The 24,342-nt window shown below is 41.5% G+C and overlaps 1 protein-coding gene across 4 annotated transcripts in view; it reads right to left on the reverse strand.

Moving 5' to 3' along the window:
* Positions 1–357: 357 nt before the first annotated feature.
* NFX1 (nuclear transcription factor, X-box binding 1) overlaps positions 358–24,342 on the reverse strand; it is a 34,421-nt gene continuing 10,436 nt past the window's right edge. For 2 of the 4 annotated variants that reach the window (XM_053397178.1, XM_053397176.1), the window contains 18 exons: positions 23,558–23,697; positions 22,477–22,558; positions 22,167–22,384; positions 21,201–21,298; positions 19,027–19,057; positions 18,022–18,104; positions 17,404–17,512; positions 15,459–15,578; positions 14,331–14,410; positions 12,859–13,089; positions 11,897–11,970; positions 10,491–10,592; positions 10,042–10,083; positions 7,679–7,777; positions 5,945–6,011; positions 5,461–5,606; positions 4,643–4,744; positions 358–3,020 (listed from right to left, as the gene is read on the reverse strand). In XM_053397178.1, coding sequence (XP_053253153.1) covers positions 2,948–3,020; positions 4,643–4,744; positions 5,461–5,606; positions 5,945–6,011; positions 7,679–7,777; positions 10,042–10,083; positions 10,491–10,592; positions 11,897–11,970; positions 12,859–13,089; positions 14,331–14,410; positions 15,459–15,578; positions 17,404–17,512; positions 18,022–18,104; positions 19,027–19,057; positions 21,201–21,298; positions 22,167–22,384; positions 22,477–22,558; positions 23,558–23,697 — 1,897 coding nt within the window. In that variant the 3' untranslated portion in view covers positions 358–2,947. Of the gene's footprint in view, positions 3,021–4,642; positions 4,745–5,460; positions 5,607–5,944; positions 6,012–7,678; positions 7,778–10,041; positions 10,084–10,490; positions 10,593–11,896; positions 11,971–12,858; positions 13,090–14,330; positions 14,411–15,458; positions 15,579–17,403; positions 17,513–18,021; positions 18,105–19,026; positions 19,058–21,200; positions 21,299–22,166; positions 22,385–22,476; positions 22,559–23,557; positions 23,698–24,342 lie in introns of those variants that run through there. The other 2 variants (XM_053397177.1, XR_008331623.1) reach the window with 2 other exon arrangements.

The following is a 24,342-nucleotide window of genomic DNA, read 5'->3' on the forward strand; positions in this document are numbered from 1 at the left end:
TGCATTGGAGTGGCCAGAGGCTCTGCAGCTCCTGAAGGCTAAATATTAAGTGCTGTCAGGACAAATGAGGCATTGAATTTAGGCTTTGCTAATCAGTTTGAACTATGATCAGAGGCAGTTTTAGGGGTGTGTTACCGGTTTGCCTGCACTGGGTGCCGAGCTGAGCGGGTGCCGCAAACATGACTTGGAGTGGAAGGAGAGAGGTGGAGGAAAGGGTGCCAAATTTTGGCCTTGCACAGGGCACCGCTGAAATTAGAAAGCCCGAAGTCCTCCACTGCTATGTTTTCTGCAAATGGTGATAGAAGATATTGATCTAAAGCTGGAGGAGCATTCGCATGGTGTCAGAACACTGATGGACAAGATCCATTTGAACTTTATTACAGTTTTATATTACAAATTTATAAAGTCAGTAATTTATTACACCACTGAATTGAAAGCAAGCAAGTTGTGTGTGTGTATGTATATATATATATATAAAGTTTTGACAAATAACTTATTAAAAACCAAACATAAATCAATTCACTTAATTCATCATGAAGTACATCAAGAGAAATGCCATTAGGAATGGTTTCCATAGCAATTTTCACAACTTTAGATTACACATAAATCGATGCACACAAAGCACTGAGTATTCTCAGCAGTTTTGAATATGTAATTATTACTAAGCCTCAGTCCTAAAATTCTGCCTGCACTGTTTGCATGTATGGATCCAAATGCCCTGTTTATAATTGCAAAAGAGAAGTTTGAAAAACTTGTTCCAATTAGACTTTTCCCTCTCAGATCACCAAAAAGTGCAAAAACCAAATGAGAAGTGAATAAAATGAGAATGGCAATTTTTTAAAAGCTGAGATGTTACAAAACCAACAAACACCAGTTTAATCCCTTAATGTATACATGGCACTTTTTCACCAAGCAATAGCAGAACCAGTCACTTAAAAACCACTATCCACATAAATGAAAACAGCTAAGTAATGAATAGGAATAAACGTTTCTGTGCTTATGGGCTCTGTTCAAAATGTTCAGCTACATCCTTCTTGTGTAGTGATGCAGCAGAAGTACATTGTACTGGTTGGAGGAATGTAGAGCTGCACTTCCACTTGAGTCTTGATCAATCCCTTCTGCATTCATGTGATTTTAGCTGTAACATAGCACCTATTTTGTGCATGTCTTTGGGGTGGGGGCATCAGAACTTTTACCGAGTGCAAAATCCCTACCATGCAGGAAAACCAACCACTGGATAGGGGTGCCAGAAGCACAGCTCCACTCCATGTACAGAAAGGAAGTGCATTTTACTTTAAGGTTCTGTGGGAAAGGCGCAATTGTGCTCAACTTTTTGGTATTTAAATAATAATAAACGTGTAATATAAGGAACAATCACTTGTCTGTGCTGCAGGGCCACTAACCCAATGTCTCTGTGCGACAGGAACTTAAAAATTCTACTAGGGACGTGGGTTTGGCCTCTTTTCTTGTTACAAACCATTCCACTAATTTAAATCATAATGCACCAAGAATGGATACTTGCACGTGTTCACAAGGCAGATACAGATAGTCCAAGCCACTTCAGGATTCCCCTGCATACTGATAAAATGCCGTAACACATATTTAGTGGAAAGGCAGGGTACAAATTAAGTAAAATTTACTAAACAGTACCCTCACCTAAAATCCTTACACACTATTATTTTTAGTAAGGTGCATCCATGTGGGCACTCCTGTAGCTTGGAAGCTGTCCACAAAAGGAAGGGGTATGAAACAGGAAGAATGTTTAGGAAATATATGGGCCACAGTTTGCAAAGAGGAAGAGGAGGAGAAATAATAAGGTGGCTTTATATCTCATTTCAAGTACAGTAACCATATTCAATTGCTGTCTGGCCACTGATAAAAATGCAAAAGAATTATTATTATTTGTTACCGCTACACGCAAAGCATAAGGCTACATGCTACCCTAACTGAAGAATAACCGATAAGCTCATTTCCATTAAAAAAAAAAACCCCAAAAAGGAACCTACAGATGACATAAAAAATCCCCAGCTCCATACACTTACCACCTGAAAATATCCAGCATTAGACTTATGGCAAAGGCAACTCAAGTTTAGATACAAAAAGTATAAACTTACTGACTCACCAATCCTACTGTTTCTAGGCTGCACAAAGTTCAAATTGCTATGGGACTACGCCTCCTAATGCTTTGACTGAAAAGCTGGCTTTCATCATTTCATCTGGATACATCAGCATCCCTAATTTCGTACTTCACGAATTCAATTAACTTGTCTCCTTAAGCTGAAAACTTTTAAGGATTTGTTGCAGATGCATTTGTTGTCCATCCCTGAGTCTTTGCCTTCCAGCTTGTATCCATACTGGGGTTGGGGGAAGGTCTAAAACAAAGAGCCAGCACTATAGGTTTATACTCCCAGAATGATTTAGGGCCCCGACCGCGCAGGGTGTTTCTGATCATACAGGGAACAAGCTTCCTGCTTCTGGGCTCTCCCCAGCTCATTGATGGCAGAGGGCGGGGCTGCCAATCACACAAGGTGGGTGCAATTTTGCATGAGTGAGGGGAGACAGCTTGCATAGGGCTATTGTTTCACTGTGCCTTATACCCAGACAAAAAGTTTATCTTACATAGGAGATATAATTCATTATATTTTATAGCAGATTACCTTAGATGCCAACTTGTTTTTCTGTCCTTACGAACCACTACAGGTTTTGCAGCGTCAGACGCAGGCTGTTGAGAGGTACATACAACTTGCACTTACATTCTATGTTCGTTTCCCCCCACCCCAAAGCTGGTTACACACAGAGAGAGGGTTAAAGAATGACAAGCTATTTCTTTTCATCTGCTGTTTCCAGGATGTACTTTGAATACAACGAGTACAAAGCGTTTCAACGGAAAAAATGATTGGTAGCATCACTTCCACTTTTCAACGGCACAAATTTCACATTCATCTTTTCAGTCCTGTACATCAAAGTAGTCAATCACAGGCTCCTCTTTGAATCCTCTCTCTGTGCTGCTATTCCCGTGCCTGAAATTAAAACAGAATGGGGGGAAGGAGAAATAAAAATCTGATACTTTCAGGTAAAAATCAAATTTTGGAGTTCTCAGTAATGCAGGGCATTCTGGACTGACACAACAGCACCTTGGTCTTGGTCAGCAGGCAGAGTCACCTTACAAATTATGTTAAAGGGAAGTGCTTCCCCTCCATTCCCTGAGTATGCTTGCAACCTGGAGAAGCTCCTAAACTTGAAGAGTAAGACTAAGCACTGTTACAACAAGGTAACAAGGTGAGCTAACGAAAAGATGACAAAAGGAAAGAAGGTAATCCCACTAAATTAAGCATTTTAAGACACCTAGTGAGGGTGTGTGGACTGCACAAAAAATGCTAAGTCCTGCTCTTCCCAAACAACCAACATGAACGTGTGTGCTTCCTGTTTAAGTGTGGGGCGGGCTGCCCTACCCCGTTCTTAATTAAAACTAAATTTTGCTTTCTTCAGTAATGTTTTACTATAGTGGGATTCATACTGAGACTACCTTCTGGAACACTCTTCTGGCAAATATTGCATCAGAAGAATACAAGTCAATGCACTGATACCTAGCAGCCTTACAGATAAAAAGACAGGATTCAAAATCAAAGTCCACTTCCTGATTGTGCAACTACATGCGTGTGCAGGATAAGACATTTGTGCTGTGGCTATGGCTGGAAATGACTGGGGCATCAACTGAGGGAGTCTTTCCAAGGTTTTGGGAGACAGTGTCTAGCCATAGACCAAAGGTTAGGGGAGATGTGGCCCTTCAGATGTTCATCGAATCACAGAATGGTACAGTTGGAAAGTACACCCAAACGTCATCTCCCCTGTCCAACAACTCTTACTATTAGAAAGGTCTTCCTAATGTTTAGTCGGAATCTCCTTTCTTGTAACTTTAAGCCATTGGTTTGACTCCTACCCTCCAGAGCAGGAAAAAAACAAGCTTGTTCCATCTTCCATGTGGCAGCTCTTGACATACTTGATGATGGCTATCGTATCTCCTCTCAGTCTCCTCTTTTCCAGGCTAAACATACACAACTCTTCAACTGTTCATCATAAGGCTTGGTTACCAGAGCCTTGGTCATCTTGGTTGCTCTCCTCTACACACGTTCCAACTTGTCAACATCTTTCTTAAATTGTGGTGCCCAGAATTGGACACAGTATTCCAGGTGTGGTCTGACCAAGGCAGAATTGAGTGGTACTATTACTTCCCTTGATCTGGACACTATACTTCTGTTGATGCCGCCTAGAATAGCATTAGCTTTTGTTGCTGCTGCATCACACTGTTGACTCATGTTAAGCTTGTGGTCCACTAAGATCCCTAGATCCTTTTCACATGTACTGCTAGTAAGCCAGGTGCCCCCAATCTTATATTTGTGCATCTGGTTCTTCCTGCCTAAGTGAAGAACCTAACATTTGCCCCTACTGAAATTAATTTTGTTAGCTTGGGCCCAGTTCTCCAATCTGTTATTATCATTTTATATCCCGATTCTATCTTCTACGGCAGTAGGACAGACTGGGCTGCATTGCCAGCTTGCCCATTTGTAAGTGTATGTATCTTATTTCAGAAAACACACTGATAAAAAATACAGCACAAATATTTCAAAGCAATAGTACTTACTTTTCTGATTGTTTGTGATGAGGAATAGGTGGTGGGGGCCTCGTCTGCCTTTCCTTGGTAAGCAGCGAAGTCAGAGTAACTGTTGGGCAAACTGATTTCCCTCTGGAGAAAGAGAGCCATAATATAAATGAGCTTTGACAAAGGATGCCTACATGGCTGCGACTAGATTTCCCTTTCTCTCATTCCCTCACAGCCACTTCTATATCCAAATTTTCAAAAGAAATGGGTTTTGAAAGCAAGGGAGGACAGCACGTCCTTTGTATAGATCTCGCTTCACACAAGAACCCCAGCAGGATAGGATAATGCTTTCATTTAACGTCCTGCGTTATTTGGAAATACTAGTGAGTAGTTGTGTTATACAGAGAAAACTAGAAACAAAAAAACCCCCATCCACCAAGCTAATACTGATGGACAGAAACAATGTCCCTCCTCTTTGCTCCCACAGTAAGACAACACACAAGTCTACAAAGTCTATAAAAATGAGGGTTGGGAGGAAGACTGATTAACTAACTAATGGTGCTTATGCTGACTTTTGCTCTATATGAAAATCTGACTTGATGCCAACTATTACAGAATTCAAATATGTAAAATATATATAAATGAGGAACGTTTTCAACAACAGAAATGTTCATGAGGACACATTCCTCTCCACAACACAAAACGCTATTTTGAGATACGTGGCACACAAAGAACGCACAAGATGTTTGCACAGTGCAAATGTAAAAACAGAACAGGCTTAAATAGAACAAATGCAAATATCACAGTGTCTGTTAAGGAGGTTATTTTGCAACTTATAACAAGAAAATGGAACAACATACTTCACCGCACTGATAACAACATTGCGCTTTGGTTCGTTATCATAGCTCACACTCTCTATGCCGTACGCCTGAGCAAGCTCATGGATGATTCTGCGGTGTTCTCTGTTCATGGGCGGGAAGCAATGGCTCTTCTTTGTATGCTTGCTCTGGATTACAGAGAGATGTTTATTTTATATGTTTCTTTCATGAAGGTTGGAGAAGAATGAAGCATGTAGTTTCTGTGTTATGTGTTAATCTGAATGACTAGAGAATGAACTATCTACAATAAATATGTATCACTTCTTTGAATCACAACTGTTAATTGCAATAATAAAAATATCTATAGCATCCAAGTTTATGTACATATGGGCATCATATATACATATTTCTCTCTGCCCCATAAGTTTAAGAAATCTTACAAAATAAATTTTAGTTTTGTTCATGGCTTAAACGTATGTACACTTCAAAAAATTAACAGGAAATAAAAGGTTCCCCCGTTACTAACCTTATTTACTGCTTCTACAAGGGCTTTCATTTCTTTCTCAACTTCACTGACAAACTTTAAATCTTTCCTGTAATAATGAAGAATTGTATGACAAATGTGAGGAGGACTGCTGCTATCCATACATAGCATTTGAAATACACCAGTGTTTTCCCAGCACAAATCACACAGGATACACTGTGAGTGGTTTCAGACTCTCACTTGCAATCCAATTTCATTATGCCTCATTTTAAAGCCACAATTGACATTTTCTCCTTTTTCTCAAGGTCAATTAAAAAAAAAGTATATATGAGTTTCAACATTCACACTGCATTTAAATTCTGATAGAGTAAGCATCATACATATCGTTCACTGCTTTTTCCCCAAGAAGTCACCAACCTCTTTGGACCAGTGGGCAGATTTGTGCCTTCAAATGGAGGACAGTGAGAATCACAAATAAAGCACCAGGTAGAAGAGTTTGGATTTGATATCCCGCTTTATCACTACCCAGAGGAGTCTCAAAGTGGCTAACATTCTCCTTTCCCTTCCTCCCCCACAACAAACACTCTGTGAGGTGAGTGGGGCTGAGAGACTTCAAAGAAGTGTGACTAGCCCAAGGTCACCCAGCAGCTGCATGTGGAGGAGCAGAGATGCAAACCTGGTTCCCCATATTACGAGTCCACCTGCTCTTAACCACTACACCACACTGGCTCTCTAGGAACATAAAAGCCTGATTGGGCTAACAGTCCATCTAGTTGAGCATCGCCTTCTCAAAGTGGCCAAGCAGATGCCTACAGGAACCCCCAAAGCAGGACTGAGTACAACAGCACTCTACCTCCTCGTGATTCCCAGCAACTAGTATCCAAAGATTGTTCTGCCCAACAATGGAAGAACAAAGCCACTGTGGACAGCAGCCATTCAGAGATTTCTCCGCCATGAATTTGTCCCTAATTATTTAATTATCACTAATATGGCACTTGCCAATTTCATAGCTGCCATAAACCGCACTGACATCTTAAATCAATTTGAAATGGAGATTCTGAACCTTCCTCCACATGCTTCCTCTCGCCACAGTGCTCCTCCTAGCTGAAACCAGCTCCAATACTGGAAATGAACATGTGTAAAAGAAAAATCAGCTACAGAAGGGAAACCCTAGGCAGGGGAAGAGTACAGAATTCCATTGTCCATGTGCTCCATTGAGGCATGAAATTATGCCCCCACCCACAGTTTATGTTCAATATACAGTTGTACCTTGGTTTTTGAACGGAATCCGTTCTGGAAGCCCACCCGACTTCTGAAAACGTTCGCAAACCAAGGTGTGGCTTCCGATTGGCTGCAGGAGTTTTCTGCACTCAATCAGAAGTCACACTGGACGTTTGGGTTCCAAAGAACGTTCACAAACCGGAACACTCACTTCCGGGTTTGCAGTTTGGGAGCCAAAACGTTCGAGTAACAAGGCATTCGCGAATCAAGGTACAACTGTACTAAACATGCTACTAACAACATAGTTATGCCACCATTATTTTCTTGGAGAACTCGCAAGAAAAGAGGGAAACATTCAAACAAATTTCCCTATCATGTATGGGGGAGAAGAGGCACTTATCAGTATGACCATTTAATAAAACCTTTGCAAATTAGACCAGCTAGAATTTTAACATTAAAACAATTCTCCAGCTATAACCTCTGGACACTGAAGTCAAAGGGCTACCAATGTGTCCCTGGAGAATACACAAACCACTAAGTAACAACGATACATACCTTGCATCTTCTTTCAAGCTATCACTGTACTTGGGTACAGAGGCACGGACATTAAAAGGATCAGAACTGTCATCAATATGAAGAGCCTCAGCAAACCGCCTAATTAATGAATATTAAAAAGTAATTGTTTTACCCCAATATTTGACAAAAATTAAACTACACAACATTCACATGATTTCAAGCCTTTCTTAAAGGTAAAGGTAAAGGTACCCCTGCCCGTACAGGCCAGTCTTGCCAAACTCTAGGGTTGTGCGCTCATCTCACTCTATAGGCAGGGAGCCAGCGCTGTCCTCAGACACTTCCGGGTCACGTGGCCAGCGTGACAAAGCTGCATCTGGCAAGCCAGCGCAGCACACGGAACGCCGTTTACCTTCCCGCCAGTAAGCGGTCCCTATTTATCTACTTGCACCCGGAGGTGCTTTCGAACTGCTAAGTGGGCAGGCGCTGGGACCGAACGACGGGAGCGCACCCCGCCGCGGGGATTCGAACCGCCGACCTTTCGATCGGCAAGTCCTAGGCGCTGAGGCTTTAACCCACAGCGCCACCCGTGTCCTTTCTTACACAGTCATTATACTACAGAATCACGATTCACCTCTGGGATTTTTTTCTTTTACATGATTTGAGGTGCTCAAGAGTTTTTTAAGCCATGACTGACCAGCGTTTGAAATTCCCATTGTTCTAGATGCATTTTGCGACAGGAAATTTCATTAGCACGAGCAGTTTCTGAGCTCTGGGCACAGTACTAGGCCTAGGATTTCAGATTAAAACTGCAGAGTGGAAGGAAAGGAGTTTTTTTCTGCCTCCCCATTTCCAGCTACTCTCTGAAAACTGAAGAAGAGATCCGATACACTTAAGAATATTAGGGGGGTGGGCAGGGGAAGGACTAGACCACGTGAAAAATGAACATAATGTCTCAGCTGCAGTTAATTCATTTTCAGCTTTGCGTTCGTTATAAAAAAGTGCACCTAGATGTTCTGTTGTTGTGCCCATATCCTAGGTTTAAGGTGCCATTTAGCTCCTAGCTTTCATCTCTGTTTCTAACATTGCTACTGACCCATGATTATGCCAAATAAATGCTTCTCATTTACACAAGTAGGGAATTCCTGTTTATGGCTTCATCGTCGTCTGGTAACTTTTTGTTGCCATTTACACTGAGGAAGGCTGCTCCCCTCCACAGGTGTGGTGGACCCTTTCCAACAGTTCACCTCCAGAGGTTAATGGAATTCCAAGTTGCCCACAGGCATAGGTGATGCCACACTTGTTCCCAGTCCATTTCAAGCACAATTCCAAGTACTAGTGCTTACCTTCAAAGCCATACACAGCTTGGGACCAGAGTGGTCCTAGATTACTCAGTTGCCCCATCATCAGCCTACCAAACAGTGAGGTCTTCTCTGAAGGCCCTTTTCTGGGTGCCACTGGCTACTAGGGAGAGGCTCTTCTCAGTGCTGACACTGGTGCCCCTGGTCAAGAAACTCACCTGGTCCCCATTTTGTTACTTTTTCAGTGCCAAGGGAAAAAAAATTTCGCTCTAGGCCTTTAAATGTTTTAGAAAAAGGTTTTAAGAATAAGCACTGATGTATTATTATTGATGTTTATAAGGCAAAATTGGTTTTTTAAATGAACTAAATATAAAAAGGTTAAAAATTAGGGATAAGAACTTGTTGAACCAACAATTTGAATTGGAATACAAGAGGGGGAGGTGTGGGGAAGTCAGGGAAATATGTTATTGAAAATAAGGATTGTGAATTCTATGTGTTTTTAAACTTTTTTGTTTTTTCTTTTTTGATTTTTTAATGTATTACAATGGAAAATCTTAATAAATATTTTTTTAAAAAAATAATAATAAATGTTTTAAATCCAGGATGTGGCTAGTTTTATATTGCCTTCATCACTCTCCTTTTTTATTTGCTTCTCATTATTTTGGATTTTATTAATGTTTCGTTTTTTGTGTACCTGCAAGCTACGCTACAAAGCATTTTTTTTAATGGAAGTAACAAAAGTTTGTTAAATAAATGAAATACAAATAAATTCCAGTCTGTTCATATTACCTCCTCCTAATCTTACGTAATTTAATTCCAAGATATTTCCACCCAATCTAGAATAAAGAGATGGTTGTTTTATTACATTTATATCCCACCTTTCCTCCAAGGAGCCCAAGGTGGTGCACATGTTCCCCCTCACCATATTTTATCCTCATAGCAACCCTGTGAGTTAGTTACGGTGGAGAGACAATGAGTGGTCCAAGGTCACCTTTGTGGTTAAGTGGGGATTAGAACCCTGGTCTCTCAGGTCTTAGTCCAACACTCTAACTGCTATAGCACACAATCCGTCTTGCTAAATTAAATTATAAAATTATTACCTACCTGTTTCTTTCAAGAGCCAAACATTCATCATCACACTGCAGCCTACACAAATAAGATACAATGCACAAAATTACATTTCCTTGAAAAATCCTCTCTCCCCCACATATAGAAAAAAATAGTATTTTCAGTGAAACAGAAGCTCCTATTTGCCTTGTCTTACCAGCAGCTGGACATAGCATAGAAAGATTTCAGGTGCTAGTATTCAATAGTGTTCGGACTTGATGCTTAACTGGAATAACTCTATGGGAGCTTCCACTCCTCACCCTCCACAGGAAACTATGGACAGCTCATAGTTAGTGAACAGTCAACAATGGTAACTGATTACAGTCTGCACCTCCAGCCCCCAAGCCGAAGCAGCAACTGATAGGTAAGCCTTGATTTTAAAAGTCGTTAAGCTCCTCGGTTCAGCAGTAATTTGAGTCTATTCAAGTATTTCATAATTTGATTACCTGGTTTGCTTCATTTCCTTTTTGGTAATCAATTTGCTGATCTCTATTGAATCTCCGTGATGTGGATCTGTTAACTTAGAGGCTATAGAAATAGCAGCTATTCTGGAAGAGAATGATATTTATGAAACATAAAATGTCTTTAAATGACGCAATAGAAAATTCTTGGGGGATGGCACCCAAACCTGCATCAGCAGCTTTCTGCTGGCACAATAGCCTGCCCTGTAACCTCCAAAACAGCTCCACAACATCTCTCAACCCTCCAGAGCTAATTTAGAGGGTACACAGAGGATTGAATGTGTCAAGGAAACTATGAAGTCAAGGGCAATGATGGAATGCACCTGAATGAGCGAAAGATAGACCTTAGAAGTCTTTTCCATTAAGGAATAAGCTAATCTCTCCTACCAATGATGCAAGAAAAATACATAGCAGATATTATGTGATTACATCCATAGCTGTCCCCGAATTTTGCATGATTATTATTACTGGCATGCTATCTGAAAAGTTACAAAAGACGATTCAATATAAAAAGTAGGAAAAATTATCATAATTTTCCACTCAGAATAGTTGACAAGAAAAAAATTCTGCCGACAGTTTATTTATGTCTAGTTATTTATTTATAGACTTCCTGTTAAATTGAAACACAGGCGACGTATATTGCAGAGCTGCTACCTCCTGTTAGTAGCAGGAGAACACGTTACAATGCTCAGTATGAAAGAGCAAGTGAATACATTAATTTTCTGTTTCTAGGACATACAAATTTTAGAGAAAAGCCATGGCTGTGTATGATTGATTACTGCACAGAAACAGCAACACACACACACGTTAAGTCTGCAACTTGTGCTGACTCTGCTTACACAATCGCAACCGTATGCGGGTGGGGTAGAAATAAGTAAGTAAGTAAGTAAATGGAGAACTGGGGAACCCCATTGCTCTTCACTCTCCATTTATTTCTCCCAACACAACCCACCCCTGTGCACCCAGCAGGTTTTCCTCACTTACCAAGCTTTGCGAAGGGAGCAGGAGGGCTCTGAAAGCATCCAGAGCCATCATGGCCACTTCCCAAAGCCCAGTAAGCATGGTGGTACCTATCTTACTGGCCTCTGGAAAGGAGGTGTGACAACTCTGGGACTGTCCCAGAGGCCAGTTAAGGAAGTAGCCTCCTTGCTTACCAGGGTGTGGGAAGCTTGCAGGACAGCCCTGGGAAGCTCACAGCCACCTGCCCCGTGACCTTCTCAGACCCCAATAAGCAGTCCTTCAACTTGCTGGGGGGGGGGGAGGTATTCCGGGAGTTCCCGACTTTGCACAATTCTGCCTTTGCACGCCTGGACCTTACCCCACTCCCGGGAACTGAACCCTCACGTAAGGGACAGGCCTACTGTACTACAGAAGTCAGAGCCAGTAAATACCTTTGAAAAGTGCTTGATGCTTCTGAACAAATCATAGTCTCCTTTCTTCTCCCACACTCACAATGAAGTTCAACCTATAATGGCACAAAAACAGGAATATGGCAGGAATCTAACATTCCAAAGTATTTTATGACTTGAAGAAAACACAGGTGAGAATTCCGATTCCGTAAAATACGATGGATTCATTTGCTGCTATCTAAGTGAAAATCAAGCTACTGCAATCAACCTTCCCCAACCTAGTACCCTCCAGATGTTTTAGACAACTTCCAAGACATTCCTGATCATTGGCCGTGTTGCCAGGGGCTGATGGTAGATGTAATCTAAAACATATGGACGGCAACAGGCTGAACTACACTATAACAGTAGCAATCCAAATAATCTGCCAAACACTCTGCTTGATTGACTGGAAGAGTATCAAGGTTATATCTACTATAATAACATATACAGTGCATCAATGCTGTATAGAGAAATCCCCCCTTCATAATACTAGAACCCATGGCCATTCAATGAAGCTGAATGTTCAGGACAGCTTCACACAGAACATTCTTCGTGAATGCAATACATCAAAGATTTCAGTGGCTCCCTAATTTATTTTACTATTTTACTTATTAAATTTGTATGCTGCCCTTTATCCATAGATATCAGGGTGGTTCACAACATAAAGATACAATATAAAAACACAAAACACATAATCAAAACAAGAACAACTGACCACAAACCAATTAACACCCTGCTCCCTGCTCAACAACGGTATCATTCACAAACTAAGGAAACTTCAATACTTGCAAGTTCATGACATCTGTACAAACCCATTTGACAAAATCAGCTTTAAAAAGAAAGGCCGTGGTTTTTATATTTTGCAGACTGGGCCATGCTGCCCATCTAAAGTGGCTGACATTAAATGAAAACATTTATTTATTTTTTTGGGAAAAAAATGTCTGATTATTTTTTATGTCACCTACCTTTGCACTGCAAGATGTTGTGGGGCATGGTAAAGATGGGTGGCATGGAGACATACATGGATGATTACAGTGAAGCCTAAGGATAGTACACGGTTGCCTGCACTCTTCATCTATGAGGCATTCCCCTTTGTGGCAAATCCTTTTACATTTGTGCATTCCACATTTTAACATTCGATCACAGGGAAGACCACAGGAGATGTCAGTGAGGTAGCAGGGAATATTGCTCCGCAACTAAGCCAGGAAGGAAAAAAGAAGAAGAAACAAAGAGATGGATACTGGATAACCTTGTAAGAAATGAGGTTTAAGAATGTCTATTATTTAAAAGCAGATATACTAACTGCATAGGATGGGCCGATCTCTCATTGTAGAGGAACTTTTTTGACAGACATATCATAGAATCAGAGTTGGAATAGACCACATATGAAGGGACCTGTGCTCATTAAAGGCTTCTGAATGAGTTCATCAGGCATCTGTGTTGCAGTGAGACACATGATGAACCCCTTCATAAAGCAGAGTTATCTTCAGATTTTCACTGTAAAAGTGGCTATCCAAAAGTCAACTCATGGTAGGAAATAGTTGTCTAAGCCCACATATTTTAATACAATTTTTCACAGAGGCTTCCCCCCCCCAAAATGGGCAAGGGCTGCCTAATACTTAAAGAGCTTTGTCAGTTCAGAGCCACAAAAAAATGTAAACACAACTCACACTCCGTTCTCTGCATCAGCACAAATTTAAGAGCCTTGTCATTGAGGAAACAAACTGGTTTGGCCTGTTTTTTTAAAAAGCATCTAAAAACCTAAGTTCTGTTTGGACAATCACATTTTTATTCAGTAAGCCAAAATATGAATGATCCCTTTTGCCCATGCATGCAGACTTTCTTCTCTTTTCACACTGCACCCAAATGAAGTACAGATCTACAGTCGTACCTTGGAAGTCGAACAGAATCCATTCTGGAAGTCCGTTCAACTTCCAAAACGTTTGAAAACCAAACCGCAGCTTCTGATTGGCTGCAGGAAGCTCCAGCAGCCAATCAGAAGCCACGGAAGCCCCGTCGGACCTTTGGGTTCCAAAAGAACATTTGCAAACCAGAACAATCACTTCCGGGTTTGAGGTGTTCGGGAGCCAAAACGTCCGAGTTCCAGGGCCTTCGGGATCCAAGGTATAACTGTATACAATTAACTGTGGTTTCCCATTCAATCCGAAAGCTATGATAAGCCTGGTTCAGATGAAATAGGACACTGTGGTCAATTGGAGTCATCTGTATTTGACCCAGGTGTACTGCAAAGAGAGAAGAGAAGGGGCTGTGTGTGCAGACAAAAGGTTCATTTAAATCTTAGCTTAATAAATCAAGACATGATCTGGACCCAGCTGTACAGTGTGCAGATATGAGTTGAGCCACACCACAAACATGTACAAATAAAACACAGCTATGCTTTATCTCTAAAAATGGGAAGTTAAACAGTCTCACTTACCTCATGTCTTCCCATACACCATTTCTGAATGAGGTATGTACATGGTGGACACTTGTCTTCACTATGACAGGAATGATACACTGCATCGAAAGAAGGAGGGAAAACGAGTTTCAAATGACGTAAGGAAATGTTTCAAGACGAAATCTCTTTAATGAAACAAATTCAAATATGTCCTTCTAAAGCCATGTATTTTAGCATTTAATATTTTTACATTCTATTGTTCAGTGCAATCAGGCAAGCAAATTTTTACATGGTTGCTCCACTGATTGGTACATCAATTATGGCCTCATCTAAGTCACTTGGTCTGCTCTCATTTTAAATGTGGTATCATTTTACCAGTTCTCAAGATGGACTTCCACTGAGCTTAAAAGAGGACTCCTCTATTAGTGCACAAAAAATAGGCTTCACAGTGCAAACTATGACATTATTCTTCACCCTCTACACTGTATTGTGGGAAGGTATTTGATAGCTAATCAAATTAATTCATTCCATGTGAGGGATCACCTCACAACCTACTAGGTTTTATCCAATGCTATGTGAGTGCAATTCCACTCACACAATGGGAATTCCCATTCATGTATTCTTCTCCAAATGCCGCCAAAATCTTCTGAAGAGGGTTTCCCAACTCCCTGGAGCAGATTTTGATGGTGTAACAGAGGAGAGAAAAGGAGGGGGAAGTTCCATTGTGCAGTACAATCTGCTGTGCAAGCAGAATAGCAACAACAGATGCAACCTTGCATTTCAAGCTATTTTGTTACACGCTAATCGAAAAAATAACCACTGCCTCAGTTATTCTACTAGCAAGACAGAGGAAACTTTACCAAATTCTCTTTTATCAGGTCTCTGATCAAATGAAGAGTATTTGAATCTCCTTTTATTTGAAATGAATGCCCGATTTTTTCTTCTATGAATTAAGAAAATGCTTTGAAGGCTTTTGCACCTGCATTTTACTACAGTAAGAAATGTTCTGGAGTTCAGAAATTAACATTAAGATTTAAGTTCAAAACCTACACCTGAATCTGCACCGTTACATCATACATTTGAAAATTTAATAGATTCATCATCTTAGTTTGGCACGGTTGTTATAGTAGTTGTAGTTGTTAAATGCAGTTTGTATGTAAGTCTTACCTGGATGATCACATTCATGAGGTCTAGTACATGAATTTTTACATTCTGGTGGTCGAGTACCACAAGGTATTGGGGGGTATATCACTGATTCACCACAGTAACACGTTAATTCCTCAAAGCCTGAAGAAAAACAAAACCAAAATAGGTTGCAGACATAACCAATGCTGCAGCTTTGCTGGCACAACAGACTTTCATGTATGCAATGAAAGAGCTTTCCATGACCTATCCAACTGATATAGACCAGTATATCTATAGATAGCGGGCACTCACCTATTTTTTAGATAACGGGGTGAGCTCCCGTTGCTTGGTCCCTGCTCCTGCCAACTTAGCAGTTCGAAAGCACGTCAAAGTGCAAGTAGATAAATAGGCACCGCTCTGGCAGGAAGGTAAACGGCGTTTCCGTGCGGTGCTCTGGTTCGCCAGAAGCGGCTTAGTCATGCTGGCCATATGACTCGGAAGCTGTACGCCGGCTCCCTTGGCCAATAAAGCGAGATGAGCGCTGCAACCCCGGAGTCAGCCACGACTGGACCTAACGGTCAGGGGTCCCTTTACCTTTACTTTCTATTTTTTTTAAAAAGTGGGCATGAAAGCAAACTGGGGGGAAAATGGTATGGGACTTAATTGAAACTAAGGGGTATTGCATTGTGCTCAATGTAGGGGTAGATCAATCCAAAGCCCTGGTCACAAACAGCAGGGTGGGAAAGAGTAGCAAATCCACCGCCACATTCAACAATCCTGCTGCTCACTCCAAGATGGTGGTGGTTGTTTTTACAATTTTGCTGCCCCAGCTCAAGGCTGCCCCAGCAGAGACTCAGATTAAGCACAACTCTGGGACATGGATCTGCTTTGTACCCAGCAGATACATTGGCGGCTCTGTTCTGCCCCAATAAAACCTTCATTTTGGGGACTTACGCCAGCTACCCACAGCAGGAATACTGCCAACCGTAGCTTCCCAACTACAGAGCCCAGCAAAAGGATCCTGCCACCTGTTCCCAACCCTCTCCAGCAGCACAGATCAAGGATTGGGATTGTACTCATAATTTTAAACAAACTAATTAATTTTAAACAACTTGAGTGAAGCGAATTGACTATGTACAGTGGTACCTTGCAAGACGAAATTAATTCGTTCCACGAGTTTTATCTTCTTGCGAGTTATTTGTCTTGCGAAGCACGGTTTCCCATAGGAATGCATTGAAAATCAATTAATGCGTTCCTATGGTAACCGCTTGCCAGGCTGGCGGTGCGGAGAAGGGCTTTTCTCCCCACCGCAAGCCTTCAGAACAGGTCCGGGAACAGAGGAGAAGGCGCACAGCGCTTCTATCTGTTCCCAGGGCTTGCGGTGGGAGGAGGGTTTTTCCTCCCCACCGCCAACATTCAGAACAGCATTCTGAATGTTGGTGGTGGGGAGGAAAACCCTTCTCCCACCGCAAGTCTTCAGGACAGGTCCGGGAACAGAGGAGAAGGTGCGCAGCGCTTCTCCTCTGTTCCCGGGGCTTGCGGTGGGAGGAGGGTTTTTCCTCCCCACCGCCAACATTCAGAACAGCATTCTCAATGTTGGCAGTGGGGAGGAAAACCCTCCTGCCACCGCAAGTCTTCAGGACAGGTCCGGGAACAGAGGGGAAGGTGCGCTGCGCTTCTCCTCTGTCCCCGGACCTGTTCTGAAGGCTGGCGGGGGGAGGAGGTCTCTCCGCCCCACCGCCAGCCTTCGGAAGAGGTCCGGGGACAGTGGGGAAGACGCGCTGCGCTTCCCCGCTGTCCCCAGAGATTTCCCTATGGGCTTTCATCTTGCGAAGCAAGCCCATAGGGAAATTCGTCTGGCGAAGCACCTCGAAAAACGGAAAACTCTTTCTTCTTGCGAGTTTTTCGTCTTGCGAGGCATTCATCTTGCAAGGTACCACTGTATTTCAAAACTAGTATAGAGCATACAATTCTGATGTGCACTCACTAGTCTGCCAGCACTTCTGACAATTGCCACGGTGGCAAGGTTCTTCGCATCTATGGATGCCACAATTGAGTTTCCGTCCACAAATCAAAGAGCACTTGTGTTCTTTGTCCTGCAAAAGAAAAAACGTGGTGGGTGTGTTGTAAGTTCTGTCGTTTTATGTGAAAAATGAAACTTGTGCCCCCTCTTTCCTTTATATCAAATTAATAATTTATGCTTAATACTTGGTTTTTCTTCTAAATGATTTGGACTGATAAAGAAGAGTGCGACACGTTAAAGCATTTAGGACCCACAATGGGGTGATGGGAAGTCGTTATAGAAATTATGTATAAGGAAATAAACTAAGAATATGGGAATATGTATTTTTCTTTTTCTGAATGAACATTAATTTTAAAAACCCACAAAGTTTCACATCAACCTGTCCTTGCTTCAGCCTCTAAAGAAGAGTAATCAAAATGGCTTCAAGCAGATTTTTTTTAAAGATCAAAACCAGGATGATTGCTTATGGCTATTATTAGCCAGCCTTCTAAATGTTAATTAAGAGTTCAAACAACTAATAAAAGGAAAAAACAATTTCTTTTTCTGCTGGAAAAAAATATTTCATTATATTTATGAACTCACCACACAGCAAATCTCATTACACTTGTGTCGTCCACATGACAGCTTCTTGTTGCATCTCTTGTCACACAAGAACACAACTTCAACTACAAATGAGAATATACCATTTACATGATTGCTATTCATTGAAAATTACTGCACCTACCCTTAGGCTCCATGTTACATTAACTGTGATAAGACATTAGCCCTTGCAAGACCCATATAAAGAACGCAGGCAAATCTTATTAGTATCCTGCCTTTCAGGACCCTTCCAAGGCAGCTTACAGGAAACATTAAGCTACAATTTTAAGAATTGTATCAACCTATAAAAAGTACCTGGAAAAGCAAATATTGTACCATAACTCATAAAACAAAATTGCTTTTGCATTTAGCAGAAGACATATTTAGAAGTTACTAAACATTTCAACCATGAGGCCTAAAACTTAATTTGGCTTATCTGGCTTCAGTGAATGACAAGTATGGAACGCTGAAGCCATGTGGGAGTTAATGATTACTTGTGTAAGAAGCAGTATATCAATTGCAGGCAAACCTTGAGGAATATTTGCATATTTAATATATATACACAGACAGGTTCTGTTATCTGCCTGCTTGTTATGCGAAAATTCACTTATATTCCGAGTTTGACATGGTTGTAATCCAAAACGGTTGTAATCCAAAGCGGTTGCAAACCAAGGTACCACCGTATACATATGTGGGCATATATGCAAGAATTTTGCTTATGTGCTTTCAATGACATTTCAGGAAATGCTTATGCTTTCTGAGGTGTCAAGGAGCCAGACAACAAGCAGCCATCATTAACGTTTCTTCATACACATGGGGCTCCCAGAATTGGCTGTAACAGGCAAAGGTCTGCAAGGCGTCTCCTTCTCTTTCAATAGTCAGTAACTGAAAGCCTCAGCCAAGTGTGCCGAACTAACTTTGTGAGTTGCAACCACTGTGTTTACATGGCACACGTAGTGCTATTTCACAAGGGTACCAGCATATAACAGCCATGAATGTGTTTGTTACCTTGATTTTTGAGTGAGGCACAGGGAACTTCCTAAAGAAAAGAAAATTGATTGGATTATAGCCACATTATTTCTACCATCAGACTGACATTAAAGAAAAACACATTGCAACAGCTAATATTGCATCTTAACCATTGCAAAAATTCTCAGTGCCACATGTTCTCACTGCACCTAGATTTTCAGCATATGAAAACTGAAAAGTCTGGCTGTGATGGATGAATCCAGTGAACTGTGTGAAGGCTGAATTATTCCAGAAGCACACAAAAGCAGTCACCTTACAACCAACAGGAGGGGACAACAATTCAGGATAGTAGCATGTATTTCACAATCAACAAGCAGAATTTCAAATATGTAAAAGTGTCTAGAGGCAGCCTCCTGAAGGACTGAAAATATCAGTCTCATGGGTTAGTTTATAAAAAAATTAAAAAAGAGATCTACTCTGTGTGGCTGCATTAGCGACTGCAAAACTCCCCTTTGAAATCAACACCACCATAAAGTACATTTGCTGCACTATACAGGCGACAGTTTATTGGAAGCTGATTTGAAATCGAAAACTGCAGTACTGGGAATCAGAGGTTGGATGAGAATACAGTGGTACCTCGAGTTAAGTACTTAATTTGTTCCGGAGGTCCATTCTTAACACGAAACTGTTCTTAACCTGAAGCACCACTTTAGCTAATGGGGCCTCCTGCTGCTGCTGCGCCGCTGGAGCACAATTTCTGTTCTCATCCTGAAGCAAAGTTCTTAACCCGAGGTACTATTTCTGGGTTAGCGGAGTCTGTAACCTGAAGCGTCTGTAACCTGAAGCGTACGTAACCCGAAGCGTATGTAACCCGAGGTACCACTGTATAGAGAGCCCTGCTACTAGTCCAGCATCCTGTTTTCTACAGAGGACAACAAAGTGCCTATGAGAAGCTCACAAACAGGACACGAATGCAACAACACTCTCCCTACTTGTGCTCCCAGCAGCTGGTGTTCAGAGGCCTGGCCCCTCTGATCCTGGAGGTAGCATATAGCCATTATGACCAGAGTCACTGATAGCCTTATCCTCCACAAATTTGAATGATCCACTTTTAAAATTGTCTTAAACTGGTGGCATCATCATCTCCTATGGAAGCAAATTCCATTGTTTAGCTAGGCAGTGTGAGAAACACTTCCTTTTGTCCATCCATAATCTCTCACTGGAGAGCATGATCTAGTGCTCACTGGAAGGACAGATCCTGAAGCTGAGGCTCCAATACTTGGGCCACCTCATGAGAAGAGAAGACTCCCTGGAAAAGACCCTGATGTTGGGAAAGACTGAGGGCACAAGGAGAAGGGGACGGCAGAGGATGAGATGGTTGGACATTATTCTCGAAGCTACGAACATGAGTTTGACCAAGCTGCGGGAGGCAGTGGAAGACAGGAGTGCCTGGTGCGCTCTGGTCCATGGAGTCATGAAGAGTCGGACACGACTAACGGTGGCGGAGCTTCATGCTCTGACACCGGGGGCGCAGAGCAGGTGGGGGCAGGGCTGGTGCGCATTCTGGGGGGCGGTGTGATCCCCGCGCCCCCCTCTTCCTCCGACAGTGACGACTAAATGACTAAACAACAACAATCTCTTACTGGTCAGCTTTATTGGATGACACTGGGTTCCAGTGTTACAAGAGAAGGGAAAAAAGTTCTCTCTCTCCTCTTTCTCCACATCAAGTATCAAGATATTAAATACTGAAAAGCTTATGGCATTAGGGTGCTGATCCTTAAAAATCACCCAATTTTAGGGTAAGCTGCAGGAATCGAGAGATCTGGAATTCATTGGTTCAAGCCCAATTCACCTCATCAATACTACACTTGGGGATTTTTACACCATCACATTTCCAAAACAAGAGGGGAGGGAAGCCAAATAGCCCATGGGTAAGCGTTATAGCACATCTATTTTAAAAATATTTGAATACTTTGGTTAAAATGCTATGTAACACTGCCAAAAATAAATGGACCTTCAATAATTGTGGCACAAATATCTTTATATAGGAAAAAACACATCACATGGGACAGAAACGGAAACACAGTTTTGCAAGCTCAGATTAGAAGATAACCATGCAAACATAAAAAGTAGATATCATATGCTTTAGTCTTTCAAGTGCCACAAGACTGTTTTACTTTCAATATTCATTCTTTATTATTTTTAGGAATTACCTTTGTTTTTAAGGCACATCTGCAGGAAATCTTTGATGTGCGAGAACATGGTCCACATTCTCCTTCATGGCAGAGGTTTTCGCATGTATGAACAGCATCTATGCATAATTAAGAGAATATGGTCAACTGAAACTTTAATACACTGGGTTGTATTTAACTAACATGTCCTGTCAGCAAATGGGATTCCCCTTCCTCACCCTACACCCTTACCAAATCTGCTCCAGAGGGTTGGGCAAATCCATATAACAGATTTAGAGGCCTGCTGGAGGAGGAGGGTGGGCGGAAAGTATTGTGGCACAGCCAGGTATTACTGCATTGATGGGGCATGGTAATGCTAATTTGGATACAACCCAGAGTAACTATGTATTCCCTGAGCAAAATAAGCAATCACAGATTCCATTCCTTACAGTAAACAATAACACTAGTTGTCCATGCTAATGCTTTTGCAACAAATTTTGAAACTTTTAACTTTATTGTGAATATATCATTCACTAGGTCCTGTGAGGTAGGTTAGACTGACAGATAATGGCTGACCCAAGCTCAGTAACACAAGTATTTAAAAACAGGCGTTCCTAGCCCAAGTCTGGTGTTCTACTCATTACATCACACTAGGTCTATACATTACGAAGGTATGGTGCTCCGTTCATTTGCTCTTGTGCAGGATTCACCAGCTTGGAAAAACTGCCTTTCTTACAGCATTTAGATCCTTTTTATCCTAGTGGCTGGAGGTGAGAGGCTGCGCAAAAGTACAACCATTTGGTAAAACACAGAGCAGCTTACAACCTCTTTTCCATCTTTGTCCCCAAAGAAAAGTTTCTTTTCTATATAGGCTTTTTCTATCAACTTGAACTACTACCATAGAAATGCACTTTTATTTCATCTTTTTTTAAAAAATTATTCTGGAAGTGGCAATAAAATTCAACACAAATGAATGTTACATACACAAGCAAGCAACATTCTAATTACCAAAGCTACTACAAGGCAGAGGTTTTCCACATGTTCTTCCGCACGATGGGATGGGATCTGTGCAGAGTTTACGTTCTGTGCACCCCAGCTCTAATAATTTATTAAGGGGCGTTTGCCCACAAGGGCAACAGTGCACTATTTGTGGCAGCCGTGGACAAGGCTGGCAAGACTGGGGATGGCATACTTGTGCACAGTTGTGCATTCCACAGGATAGTTTTCTGAAATTAAAGAAATATAATTTATCCCACGTAAGGCTACGTTAATCCACAAACGATGACAAAACTGAGCTCAGGTTCTAAGCAGAACTTACTTGCCACAAGTTCTCAGACAAGAGAAATGGTCCTCACTTGTCCCACACAACACTTCTCGAGAGGTGCTCCCACAGTAACACACTGTACAGAAAAAAGCATTTGGGGAGAAAGAGAAACAGAAAGGGTTATCATAAAGTGAAAGGACAACACATGAGCCAAAATAAAGATTAGCCCGATGAATTGGATTGACCCACCCCACAAAAGGAGTAAATACTACACCAATCCAGAGTCCCTAAGACGGTTGGATGGCACCTTGTACGCCTCCTCCTCGCAACTCCTGCAGCCAAGCTGGTGCCAAACGTACTGTTCTGCTTTCCTTTGGAGCACATCAGCAAGGCTGGGAGGGGGGGTCTTGTCGTCTGGCAGCCCAGGACTTCCATACACACTTGCCCGGGCTTGTGCCCTGGGGAGGTCACTTCAGTGCTGTTAATGCAGCAAAAGCAACGTGGGGGGCAGCAGTTACGAGTTACCAGTTTCTGCAGCCACACCAGAAATCGGCACAATTAAAACGCCGTCCCCAATTGGAACCGTAAGAAATTGCACAGTGTATGATTGGATTGTTTCATCCTTCTCATGTAAGAGTGTGATTTTAAGTTACTAAGTTGAACCACTAGGAGTGTGTACAAATACTGTAGCCTTAAAAGAAGAAGAAAAATAGCAACCTTATGAACTGCATGCAGCTGTTTAGTGACTGGACATTTAACGTCAGAGGAAAAAACACACGTTTTGAGTCATTTTAGTGACCAGCTGCTCTTTTTAGTCTTCGTCACTAACTTAAACTAAAGGGGAATGGGAGAGGGAGAGCACTATTCTTCTGATAATACTCCCAATTCCCTAGCTATGTTCTGTTTTCCTGATGGAACAATGGTGTCTCCAGCCCTGTTGCTGCTACATCATTTTGTTACTGTACTTCAGTAGCTCTTCTATTTCTTCATGTCAATCCATGAAAAGGTTCAGGAAAGCCTAACATAATTCTGAAGCATGTTGGTCCTACATAATCAACAACTCCTGGAAGTTTTAGTACTATTTTATTAGAAATTTAATTTTACACACACACCCACACACACACACACCACTCACCTTGTTTTACAGTCAATTCACACGGCTGGCATTTTCCTGAATGGCATATCTGGGCACAGCTATGTGTACCACAATTCAAAACATTCCCACATATATTAGTACACTGAATTGCAGTAGAATGCCCACAGCGAACTGAATGGCTGTAGAAGAAAACTCAGTCAGTCATCAGTTGCAGCTGGCAGGATTAGAATACTGTGTTTATAGTTTAGGCTATCACCCACATTCCCTCTGAATGTGACTACATATATTTAGTAAAGGAGCTGTTAATATTAACAGGCAAGTCCCTTTAGGCTTTAATATATGCTCCATTTAGGGTTTTGCTAAATTAAAGGGAGAATAATTCCATAACAGTGAAAACCACAGAGATCTTTATTTAAACAGGAAAAATGCTTCCAGCACCCGCAGTACCAGCGTGTCTTAAAGCATATACTTTTGCACCATTTGAAAATGCAAAACTATTCTTTGCAATTATACAGTTGTAGCAGCACACAGCAGGTTACACCAAAATGTAACTTTAAAGTGGCAGTTATTTTGTCTCAAATAAAAAGCCCATGCACCCTTTCTCAAATGCAAATTTGATACAATTAGTCTGAGTTCTGTGTGTCTAAAGAAGCGTTCATCTGCTCACACAATTGGGCATATGCTATCTAAGAGAAAATACTTTGGGGGGGACGACCATTTCCATTTGGTTCTATTTGTCATCTGTGAAGTAGTTCAAATGGCTTTTATGCAAACAAAAGGAGATAATGTAGCATTTCTGTTAATTCATTTGTACCTATAACAAA

Source organism: Podarcis raffonei, chromosome 7 (assembly GCF_027172205.1).
Source record: "Podarcis raffonei isolate rPodRaf1 chromosome 7, rPodRaf1.pri, whole genome shotgun sequence".
In the NCBI taxonomy this organism is placed as follows: domain Eukaryota; kingdom Metazoa; phylum Chordata; class Lepidosauria; order Squamata; family Lacertidae; genus Podarcis; species Podarcis raffonei.